We start from the raw sequence: 13,227 nt of genomic DNA, 5'->3' as shown, positions 1-13,227 counted from the left end.
GAAGCATATAAATTCTGTCTAAAACATGTTCCTGTGTGGAAAGCCAGGAACGTTGACGGCACTAAATAAGAAGGAAAAAAGAAAAGGAAATGCTTAAGCAGACATGACTTTCCCTACAAAGAAGGAATAATCTAAACAGAGAGATTGAAGAAACAGAGCAGTGAGTGAAGCAGTCATATCAGATTGAAGAAATGCAACTAGAACAGAGAGCAATACAATAGATAAAGAAAAAAACAAAATATTTTTTTCACATATGCGACATCAAAATAAAGTACCACTGTCAGTATTGGATCAATTCATACAAGTGATGGTTCTTACAGATGATAACATATAAATTAGTGAAACCCTAAAAATGCAATATGAGGACATGTTTAACACTCCACAAAACACCATGAAAGTGGAAGATCTGGACATTTTATGCATGATATTCAAACCCTTAAAAATATAATTGATATCAGCATGCACGCTGCAGATATTAAAAGAGAAATTGACAACATGTCCATGCACTCAGCCACAGGTACAGGCTCATGGAAGTCAATATTTAAAAAAAAATGAAAAATGCCAGTTGCTCAGGCACTCAGTATAGTGTGGAGAAAGAACTTGGACACGGGGGAGATACCGGATGCGCTTAAATCAGCAGCAATAGCTTCTCTACACATGGAAGGGAGCAAAGTATTGGCTAAGAATTATAGAACAGTTTCACTAATGTCCCACATAATAAAAGCATTTGAGAAAGTGATCAGAAGTCAGGTCACCGGTTTCACAGAGACCAATGACCTCCACAACCCCGGCCAACATGGATTTAGAGCGGGAAGATCGAGCATCTCACAGCTACTTGACCATTACGACGAAGCCACTGAAGCATTAGAGGAAAAGTAAAATGCTGATGTGGCATACATGAATTTCACAAATGCATTTGATAAATAAGACCATGGAGTGATAGCCTATAAAATGATGTTAATGGGAATAACAGGTAAAGAAGGACGATGGATATTCAATTTTCTGTCAAACAAAATGCAAAGAGTATCAGTTAATGAAATAAAATTGAGTCCAAGCACAATGAAAAGCTCTGTACCTCAGGACAGTCCTTGCGCCACAGCCACAGGAAGTCTACCGAGTGGACAGCACTCGGGGGTCTTAGTCCTAATGGCCCTGGTTTGATTCCCAGCCGTGGCAGAAATAAATAGGCACATCTTCTACCCTGATGCACCTGTTCATCTAGCAGTAAATAGGTACCTGTGAGTTAGACAGCTCGTACGCGCTACCTCTAAGGGATGTGTGTGTGTGCGAATGTTAGAAAGAAATATATGTAGTAGACATAATAGAGGAAAATAGATTTGTTAAAAAGCGGGGGTCCAAGAGCTAATAGCTCGATTCTTCAAGCACAAATAGAAAATACTCTTCCTTATTCGCATATCAGATATAGACAAAAATACGTCACAGCTTCTTATCAACTCTGCAGATCACACAAAAATCAGCATTAAAATTACTTCTTTCATGCTTCTTTCATGAAAACTACAAGCTGAAATCCAAAAAGGTTTCTACTGGGCAGCAGAAAATAACATGATGATTAACAATGATAAATTCCAGGTACTTAGGTACGGTATAAATGAGGACTTTAAACAAAATACAGGATTCAAACACAATCAAATCTCTCCATAATAGAGAAACAACATGTAAAGGATCTGGGAAAATGATGTCTGACGGCCTAACGTTTAGGGAGCATAACCTAGCAAATATAACCTCAACGAGAAAAAGGATTGGATGTATTATGAGAACCTTTAAACTTAGGAATCTCATCACAATGCTCATTCAAATCACTTGTGCTGTCCCGTCTTGAGCACTGCTCGATACTAACTTTTCCCTTCAGAGCAAGACAGATTGTTGAAATAAATGGAATACAGAGAACATATACAGCATACATAGACATAGTAAAGTACCTAAATTATTTTGATCGTCTTAAAACTCTAAAAATGTACTCTTTAGAAAGCAGACGAGAGAGGTATTAAATAATATATACTCGAAAAATGCTGGAGAGCCAGGTCCCAAATTTACACACTAAAATAACATCATAATGGAATGATTTTTTCTTTGCAGGGATATTCCTGCGCGGGCCCTAAGCCTCTGGCTGGCCCATTAAGTGTTGCTTGTTTCTGTTTTACTTGGGCGGAGTATGAATATTTATGACTCGTATTGTTGCTTCAGTAAGATTTTGCCATAGGTGTTTAACAACTTCTGCTTTGTTGAATCTAAGTTGAAATCTTAATGGGTTTGTAACTGTGCACTGTGTTAGATAATGTTCCAGTGGTCTGATGGAATGAATGATTGAGAAGGAAATGCAGAATAAAGCCCGTGGAGAATGGAGGTGCCCATGGCACAATCAGAGCATGAACATCAGAGGTCTACTGTTGTTGAACATCCTCCCAGCGAACATAGGAAATATTGCCGGAACAAACATGGACCAGTTTAGGAGAAAACCGGATAGTTGTCTTCAAGAAGTGCTGGACCAACCTGGCTCTAATGGATACGTGGGCTTGCAGGCCATTCCAAACAACAGCCTGTTGAACCATACTCTCAAGTCAATCCTGGCTTTGGGTGTAGAAGAACTCCCAGAAAGCAATCAGTGTATGAACAATTAAGGTATAGCATTAATGCAAATACTCATAAATCAAGGTCGTCAGAAACTTATCAACTGGGTGCCAATTCATACTAGGAAATGACATTGCAGATGAAGATGCAAAACTTGCAACTAAGAGGAGGAATGTAAACCTTTACACACCACAGAGCTTAACACAGATTAAGAAAATAATTAGAGATAGAGCAATGCAGAAGATTTACTTTGATGATAAAACAGCAGCTGCAACATCAGGATCTGCGGATTGGTATAAGAATTCAACCAACTACGAACCATTTATTTTGGTAAAAGGGAGCAGTAGATAAACAGAGGAGCACTTACATCGTATCAGGCTTGGATACCCATGTACATAGGAAATAGGCTTACACGTTCTAGAAGATGGGAGGAAATGTCAGCACTGTGGAGAAATGCCCGAATGACCATTGGAACATTATCAATCACAGTGCAGAGTTGTGAACCAAATAAGTACACAACTGAGACTTAGAACACAGAAGTTGTTAAACACATTCGACATAATATACTGAAGAAACCTAAGTCATAACATCTCATCCACCGCCTCAGTAACACAGAAACGATGAATACTTAGTGGGCCAGCCAGAGGCTTAGGGCCAACACAGGATTATAACTGATAAAATAGAAAATCCTGTATCATCACACCTCACTTCTATCACTATTCCCTGATCCACCAGCACATTCTGCATGCTCGCACCTCACCTGCACAAGTATTCCCTGCTCCACTGGGACATCCTGCATCCTGAAGACTATGTAACAGAGTTGTTGGTCGAAGGGATACATCTGGAGCTTGAAGTGGCACCTGAAGGTGAGAGTATTCTCACTCTGCAGTACCATCATGTTCTCAGACCCGCTGTACACAATGTCTGCAACAGTTTCCCCACATAAAGGCGATTTATTCTGCCCGCAGTGTGCCAGGAAATAATATGTTTACATTTATATAATGGATTTGACTCACTATTTACTATGGGAACATAGAGTACATTCAGTTAACCGTCATTATAAATATTCACTAAAAACCTGAGAATAAATATTAACACTGCCATATTTTTTTAATTCTTGTGAACTGTCTCAAAGGTTTCCCTTAACTCCTGTGAACTGTCTCAAAGATTTCCCTTAACTCCTGTGAACTGTCTCCAAGTGTTCCCTTAACTCCTGTGAACTGTCTCCAAGTGTTCCCTTAACTCCTGTGAACTGTCTCCAAGTGTTCCCTTAACTCCTGTGAACTGTCTCCAGGTGTTCCCTTAACTCCTGTGAACTGTCTCCAAGTGTTCCCTTAACTCCTGAGAACTGTCTCCAAGTGTTCCCTTAACTCCTGTGAACTGTCTCGAAGTGTTCCCTTAACTCCTGTGAACTGTCTCCAAGTGTTCCCTTAACTCCTGTGAACTGTCTCCAAGTGTTCCCTTAACTCCTGTGAACTGTTTCCAAGTGTTCCCCTAACTCCTGTGAACTGTTTCCAAGTGTTCCCCTAACTCCTGTGAACTGTCTCTAAAAGTTCCATACTAGATAGGTGGAAGAATAGACAGACTGATGGATAGATAGATGGATGGATGGATGGATGGATGGATGGATGGATGGATGGATGGATGGATGGATGGATGGATGGATGGATGGATGCATGCATAGACAGATTTAATGAGAGACGGATTTGGGTAGATGGATGGATACATGTATCGATAGATGGGTAGTTGGATGAATAGATTAACAGATAGATGGATAAAAAAATACATATTTGAATATATTATAAAGAAAGATAAATGAAGGCGAGATGGATATATAAATGGACTGACAGATGAATAAATAGATGGGTAGATAAGGTGATTGATGGATAGACAAATTGACGGATAGATACATAGATAGATAAATATAAAGATGGATAAGTGGGTAGCAGGATGAACAGATGGATGGATAAATAGATGGATAGACGAATGGATGTATAGATAAATAATTAGAGATATGGATATGGAGATAAGGAATGATAGATGGATAAATATATGGATAGATGAATTGAAGGATATAATGAGGTATGGATAAATCAATAGAGAGAGATGAATATATATATATATATATATATATATATATATATATATATATATATATATATATATATATATATATATATATATATATATATATATATATGCGAACAAGCCTGAATGGTCCCCAGGACAATATGCAACTGAAAACTCACACCCCAGAAGTGACTCGAACCCATACTCCCATGTACAAGACGCCTTAATCCACTTGACCATCACGACCGGACATAATGAGGTGATAGCCAAGGCTATTTGAACCACCCCACCGCTGGCACTCGCCGGCGTCTTGTACATACCAGTTGCATTGCTCCTGGGAGTATGGGTTCGAGTCACTTCTGGGGTGTGAGTTTTCAGTTGCATATTGTCCTGGGGACCATTCAGGCTTGTTCGCATTTGTGTTCCTCACGTGTGCCCCAAAGAATGAGGTGATTTGGTAAAATGCTATGCCCAAGATTACTAACCGAGTGCCGGCGGTGGGGTGGTTCAAATAGCCTCGGCTATCACCTCATTTTGTCCGGTCGTGATGGTCAAGTGGATTAAGGCGTCTTGTACATACCAGTTGCGTTGCTCCTGGGAGTATGGGTTCGAGTCACTTCTGGGGTGTGAGTTTTCAGTTGCATATTGTCCTGGGGACCATTCAGGCTTGTTCGCATTTGTGTTCCTCACGTGTGCCCCAAAGAATGAGGTGATTTGGTAAAATGCTATGACCAAGATTACTATCTGAGTGCCGGCAGTGGGGTGGTTCAAATAGCCTCGGCTATCACCTTATTATGTCCGGTCGTGATGGTCAAGTGGATTAAGGCGTCTTGTATATACCAGTTGCGTTGCTCCTGGGAGTATGGGTTCGAGTCACTTCTGGGGTGTGAGTTTTCAGTTGCATATTGTCCTGGAGACCATTCAGGCTTGTTTGCATTTGTGTTCCTCACGTGTGCCCCAAAGAATGAGGTGATTTGGTAAAATGCTATGCCCAAGATTACTATCCGAGTGCCGGCAGTGGGGTGGTTCAAATAGCCTCGGCTATCACCTCATTATGTCCGGTCGTGATGGTCAAGTGGATTAAGGCGTCTTGTACTTACCAGTTGCGTTGCTCCTGGGAGTATGGGTTCGAGTCACTTCTGGGGTGTGAGTTTTCAGTTATATATATATATATATATATATATATATATATATATATATATATATATATATATATTAGTATATTTTGGTAGCAGTCTTTCCTGAAGACATATATTATTAAATATGACCGAAAAAGTAAGATTAATAATTCTAACACGAATTTTCTCGATCTTTCTTATGTTTCTTTTCACTATTGATGATAAATGAAAAATCAATTCTCCAAAATTCATTTTTATTTCTAGTCTGACGTGACACTTGAGCGCGTTTCGTAAAACCTATTACATTTTCAAAGACTTTAGTTTACACACACACACAACTTATAACTGAATAGAGCTAAAACATCTTCCATTTTTTATACCTGCATTTGGGTGGGGTGATATATTACAACAATTTTGGATGAGGTGAAAACAAACTTTCAACACAAGCCAGAACACGAAACAATGGGTATTGAAGGTAAGAATGGAAGTAATTGCATAGGGCCTATTGGCCCATATTTCTTGATGCTTCTATGTGCGGAGTTTTTTGATGTGCGGAGTTTTGAAGTGGGTAGAATATAGTTGTGCATTAATTGGCTGTTGATTGCTGGTGTTGACTTCTTGATGTGTAGTGCCTCGCAGACGATTAACGATGCAATTTCCATTCGATTAACGATGCATAAGCAACAGGGCACCATTAAGGAACATATAATCTCTTCCCACAACCAAACCATCACCAGAGAAATCTTAGCAAACAACACAGAAATCATCGATAGATACAGCGATAGCAGGCGGCTTGACATCTGCAAGGCACTACACATCAAGAAGTCAACACCAGCAATCAACAGCCAATTAATGCACAACTTTATTCTACCCACTTCAAAACTTCGCACCAATATAGAAGCATCAAGAAATATGGGCCAATAGGCCCTCTGCAATTACTTCCATTTTTACCTTCAATACCCATTGTTCCGTGTTCTATCCTGTGTTGAAAGTTTTGTTCTCCTCATCCAAAATTGTTGTAACATATCACCTCACCCAAAATGCGGGTATAAAATGAAAAATGAAAGCTGTTTAAATCATAGCATAAGTAAGAACTCTGTTTAGTGTTTGCAGGTAATAGTTGTGTGTGTAAACTAAAAGTCTTTGAAAATGTAATAAGTTATTACGAAACGCGTTCAAGTGTCGCGTCAGACTAGAAATAAAAATGAATTTTGGAGAATTGATTTTTCAATTACCATCAACAGTGAAAAGAAACATAAGAAATATCGAGAAAATTCGTGTTAGAATTATTAATCTTACTTTTTCGGTCATATTTAATAATATATGTCTACAGGAAAGACTGCTACCAATATATATATATATATATGTCGTACCTAGTAGCCAGAACTCACTTTTTGGCCTACTATTCAAGGCCCGATTTGCCTAATAAGCCAAGTTTTCCTGAATTAATATATTTTTTCTAATTTTTTTCTTATGAAATGATAAAGCTACCCATTTCATTATGTATGAGGTCAATTTTTTTTTATTGTAGTTAAAATTACCGTAGATATATGACCGAACCTAACCAACCCTACCTAACCTAACCTAACCTATCTTCATAGGTTAGGTTGGGTTAGGTTGCCGAAAAAGGTAGGTTAGGTTAGGTTAGGTAGGTTAGGTAGTCTAAAAAACATTAATTCATGAAAACTTGGCTTATTAGGCAAATCGGGCCTTGCATAGTAGGCTGAGAAGTGCGTTCTGGCTATTAGGTACTATATATATATATATATATATATATATATATATATATATATATATATATATATATATATATATATATATATATATATATATATGTCGTACCTAGTAGCCAGAACGCACTTCTCAGCCTACTATGCAGGGCCCAATTTACCTAATAAGCCAAGTTCTCATGAATTAATTATTTTTCGACTACCTAACCTACCTAACCTAACCTAACCTTTTTTTTCGGCTACCTAACCTAACCTAACCTATGAAGATAGGTTAGGTTAGGTTAGGTAGGGTTGGTTAGGTTCGGTCATATATCTACGTTAATTTTAACTCCAATAAAAAAAAATTGACCTCATACATAATGAAATGGGTAGTTTTATCATTTCATAAGAAAAAAATTAGAGAAAATATATTAATTCAGGAAAACTTGGCTTATTAGGCAAATCGGGCCCTACATAGTAGGCTGAGAAGTGCGTTCTGGCTACAAGGTACGACATATATATATATATATATATATATATATATATATATATATATATATATATATATATATATATATATATTTATATATATATATATATATATATATATATATATATATATATATATATATATATATATTTATATATATATATATATATATATATATATATATATATATATATATATATATATATATATATATATATATATATATATATATATATATATGTCGTACCTTGTAGCCAGAATGCACTTCTCAGCCTACTATTCAAGGCCCGATTTGCCTAATAAGCCAAGTTTTTCTGAATTAATAGATTTTCTCAAATTTTTTTCTTATGAAATGATAAAGCTACCCATTTCATTATGTATGAGGTCAATTAGTTTTTATTGGAGTTAAAATTAACGTAGATATATGACCGAACCTAACCAACCCTACCTAACCTAACCTAACCTATCTTTATAGCTTAGGTTAGGTTAGGTATCCGAAAAAGTTAGGTTAGGTTAGGTTAGGTAGGTTAGGTAGTCGAAAAACAATTAATTCATGAAAACTTGGCTTATTAGGCAAATTGGGCCTTGAATAGTAGGCTGAGAAGTGCGTTCTGGCTACTAGGTACGACATATATATATATATATATATATATATATATATTATTAAATATGACCGAAAAAGTAAGATTAATAATTCTAACACGAATTTTCTCAATCTTTCGTACATTCCGCTTCACTGTTGGAGGTAAATCAAAAATCACTTCTCCAAAATTCATTTTTATTTCTAGTCTGACGCGACACGGGCGCGTTTCGTAAAACTTATTACATTTTCAAAGACTTCACAAATACACAACTGATTAGAACTTGCGTTTCCCTGATTTTATATCTACATTTGAGTGAGGTGGGAAGGGTGATGTGGCATTAACACAAGACAGAACACTAGGGGATATTAATAAGGTATTAAAAGTATCAACACAAGACAGAACAGAAACAATGGGTATTGAATAGAAGTGTTTGTAGAAAGCCTATTGGTCCATATTTCTTGATGCTTCTATATTGGAGCGGAGTCTTGAGGTGGGTAGAATATAGTTGTGCAATAATTGGCTGTTGATTGCTGGTGTTGACTTCTTGATGTGTAGTGCCTCGCAAACGTCAAGCCGCCTGCTATCGCTGTATCTATCGATGATTTCTGTGTTGTTTACTAGGATTTCTCTGGCGATGGTTTGGTTATGGGAAGAGATTATATGTTCCTTAATGGAGCCCTGTTGCTTATGCATCGTTAAACGCCTAGAAAGAGATGTTGTTGTCTTGCCTATATACTGGGTTTTTTGGAGCTTACAGTCCCCAAGTGGGCATTTGAAGGCATAGACGACGTTGGTCTCTTTTAAAGCGTTCTGTTTTGTGTCTGGAGAGTTTCTCATGAGTAGGCTGGCCGTTTTTCTGGTTTTATAGTAAATCGTCAGTTGTATCCTCTGATTTTTGTCTGTAGGGATAACGTTTCTATTAACAATATCTTTCAGGACCCTTTCCTCCGTTTTATGAGCTGTGGAAAAGAAGTTCCTGTAAAATAGTCTAATAGGGGGTACAGGTGTTGTGTTAGTTGTCTCTTCGGAGGTTGCATGGCTTTTCACCTTCCTTCTTATGATGTCATCATAAGAAGGAAGGTGAAAAGCCATGCAACCTCCGAAGAGACAACTAACACAACACCTATACCCCCTATTAGACTATTTTACAGGAACTTCTTTTCCACAGCTCATAAAACGGAGGAAAGGGTCCTGAAAGATATTGTTAATAGAAACGTTATCCCTACAGACAAAAATCAGAGGATACAACTGACGATTTACTATAAAACCAGAAAAACGGCCAGCCTACTCATGAGAAACTCTCCAGACACAAAACAGAACGCTTTAAAAGAGACCAACGTCGTCTATGCCTTCAAATGCCCACTTGGGGACTGTAAGCTCCAAAAAACCCAGTATATAGGCAAGACAACAACATCTCTTTCTAGGCGTTTAACGATGCATAAGCAACAGGGCTCCATTAAGGAACATATAATCTCTTCCCATAACCAAACCATCGCCAGAGAAATCCTAGTAAACAACACAGAAATCATCGATAGATACAGCGATAGCAGGCGGCTTGACGTTTGCGAGGCACTACACATCAAGAAGTCAACACCAGCAATCAACAGCCAATTATTGCACAACTATATTCTACCCACCTCAAGACTCCGCTCCAATATAGAAGCATCAAGAAATATGGACCAATAGGCTTTCTACAAACACTTCTATTCAATACCCATTGTTTCTGTTCTGTCTTGTGTTGATACTTTTAATACCTTATTAATATCCCCTAGTGTTCTGTCTTGTGTTAATGCCACATCACCCTTCCCACCTCACTCAAATGTAGATATAAAATCAGGGAAACGCAAGTTCTAATCAGTTGTGTATTTGTGAAGTCTTTGAAAATGTAATAAGTTTTACGAAACGCGCCCGTGTCGCGTCAGACTAGAAATAAAAATGAATTTTGGAGAAGTGATTTTTGATTTACCTCCAACAGTGAAGCGGAATGTACGAAAGATTGAGAAAATTCGTGTTAGAATTATTAATCTTACTTTTTCGGTCATATTTAATAATATATGTCTACAGGAAAGACTGCTACCAAAATATACTAATATATATATATATATATATATATATATATATATATATATATATATATATATATATATATATATATATATATATATATATATATGTCGTACCTAGTAGCCAGAACATACTTCTCGGCCTACTATGCAAGGCCCGATTTGCCTAATAAGCCAAGTTTTCCTGAATTAATATATTTTCTCTAATTTTTTTCTTATGAAATGATAAAGCTACCCATTTCATTATGTATGAGGTAAATTTTTTTTATTGGAGTTAAAATTAACGTTGTTATATGACCGAACCTAACCAACCCTACTATTATAGTTTGTGTGTTGGTGGTGTTGTCGTCGTTGTTCCTCCTTTACGGACAACCCAACCCACAACTCGGTAGAGTGCTTATACCTCACTAGGAGATCACACTAGGCGCTCCTGGCTCTTGGAGAGGGGCTCAACGTCACATTTAGGGGATGCGGCTCCAACACTTAGCCTCGTTGTCACGTGCACACACCCACTCGAGCCGCTGTGACTCCCCCACTCTCTCCTTATGTGATATGATTTCCTTAATCCCCTTTGACGTACTAATTTTCCATCCTACCCTGTCCACAGCGGTGGTTCTTGGTTCTTTCTCTCTCTCTCTCTCTCTCTTCCTTTACTATTTCCTGGGAAGCCTCACTAGGACAAGGGCAAACACCAGCAAATTGGGATACATTTACTGGACAAAGCACATACACACTACATACACACATATAATAATAATGAATCCTATACTCTATAATATTACAATCAGGTTGCACTCCAGCATCATCAGAACTCTATCATCAGCTTATCAAGTGGTATCCTATCCCCTGGTTCACCACCTGATACTATCAACCTCCTCAAGTAGGTCAAGTCTACATACACTGTTGCACCATCAGCAAGAGAATATATATATATATATATATATATATATATATATATATATATATATATATATATATATATATATATATATATATGTATCTATAAATGTGTACAAAGAAAATCAGCATGTGAATGCAATAACATATATCAGTATAAATGTTCCTTGATACACAACAATGATCAATCGTTCACTCTATCAGTCTTGTAACACATACATCTGTAGGTAATCCAGCCTACGATTGTAACTCTAAACTTCAGTATAAAACACTCCTTGACATAAGAATACAAACAATCACTCACCTCTCACTGCGTCTTGCACGCTAATGACAGCCAAACACTATCAACTCCCTACAAGTAATCCACCAGAACTTCCCTTCCACCTCTGGAAGTTCACTACCCTGATATCTTTAGGTTCTTCCGGGTTTAACTACCAGGATCCTCTGCAGCTCCTCCAGGCTGCTTCCATGAAGTTTCCTTGAGCAACTACGGTGCTTCACCCTTCTGCTAGGTTCCTCCACAGCTCTCTTGGCTGCTACACCATGAAGTTCCCTCGAGCAACTACGGTGCTTCACCACCTCTACAGAAGCACGCGACACTTCTCTTCACTGCTTCTCACAGCTCGAGGTCCTCTCCTCCACTACCTTGGAGTCTCATCAACTACTTCATCTGTGCTGGCTTCGAAGTTCTCAGCAACGTCTTCCCCAAAAACAAACCTGCAACCCATCTGTGGTGTTTGTGTGTTACTGAGGAAGTCTTGATTGTGGGGTTGATATAAAGCCATTGCTTGGTTACTGACTTTAATACTTAATATGATTACATGACTAGTAGCTACCAAGCTTGGCGGGCGTCCTGTATGCTCTATTGTTTACCTCCTCTCTCTGGCGTCTGCTCCGCCACACATAGAAAACCGATGGTACCATTTTCTGTGAACATGACATCCCTCCTTTTCTTTAAAAAGAATGAATACAGGATGTCTACCATGCTTGTAGCACAAAGCAAAGTTATTGACACAAAGTAAGTTATTAACATATCAAGAGATATTGCATACATTTAACATTAATTAAGCACACAAAGAATTTAAACAACTTAATCTTTACCACAAAGGATTTCAATTTTAAAAATACATATGCAATGTTAAACAAACATGAAAGAAACTGTAATACAAGGTTACAAAATATTGAATGAGATATCTGCATTATTCAAACAATATTAAATTTAGTTTAGCATAATAAGTAAATACTTTTCATTACATAGGAACACAATTAATCATCAAATCGTGTAGGGCGTTTAACATGACGTTTAGGACGAGAGTCCTTAAATGCAATAACATCCCTTGATGAATTGTTTGTCGGGTTATAACTATTTTTTTCTTTTTCTTTTGCACGACTTTGCACTTCATCATTTTCTACACTAGTTAGAATCACTTTGAAATAGGCCATATTACGTGTTATACTATGATCTCTATTACTAGCTGTTACCATAGTTCCTTTTACACTAATCACTTTATACGGTTTTGTATCATACGGCATATCTAGCTTTCCCTCTTTTTTCTTTTTCACGAGAACAGTATCTCCAACCTTTATGAATTGTTCCTTTGCACGTTGATCATGAGCAATTTTCATTTTGCCCTTGGCTAGTGCATCCTTCTGAGCGAGACGTTTATCCGTTACCTCGGCTGGCATGACGGGTAGTGAGATCCTCAT

The 13,227-nt window shown here is 37.6% G+C and overlaps 1 protein-coding gene across 1 annotated transcript in view; it reads right to left on the bottom strand.

Moving 5' to 3' along the window:
- Positions 1 to 3,286: 3,286 nt before the first annotated feature.
- Positions 3,287 to 13,227, bottom strand: part of LOC123756213 (uncharacterized) — a 197,747-nt gene continuing 187,806 nt past the window's right edge. The window contains exon 6 of the mRNA XM_069336657.1: positions 3,287 to 3,513. Coding sequence (XP_069192758.1) covers positions 3,287 to 3,513 — 227 coding nt within the window. The remainder of the gene's footprint in view (positions 3,514 to 13,227) is intronic.

This window comes from Procambarus clarkii, chromosome 36 (genome assembly GCF_040958095.1).
Source record: "Procambarus clarkii isolate CNS0578487 chromosome 36, FALCON_Pclarkii_2.0, whole genome shotgun sequence".
In the NCBI taxonomy this organism is placed as follows: Eukaryota; Metazoa; Arthropoda; class Malacostraca; order Decapoda; family Cambaridae; genus Procambarus; species Procambarus clarkii.
Note: the sequence above shows the minus strand (reverse complement) of the source record. Positions and strands in the feature narration are given on the sequence as shown.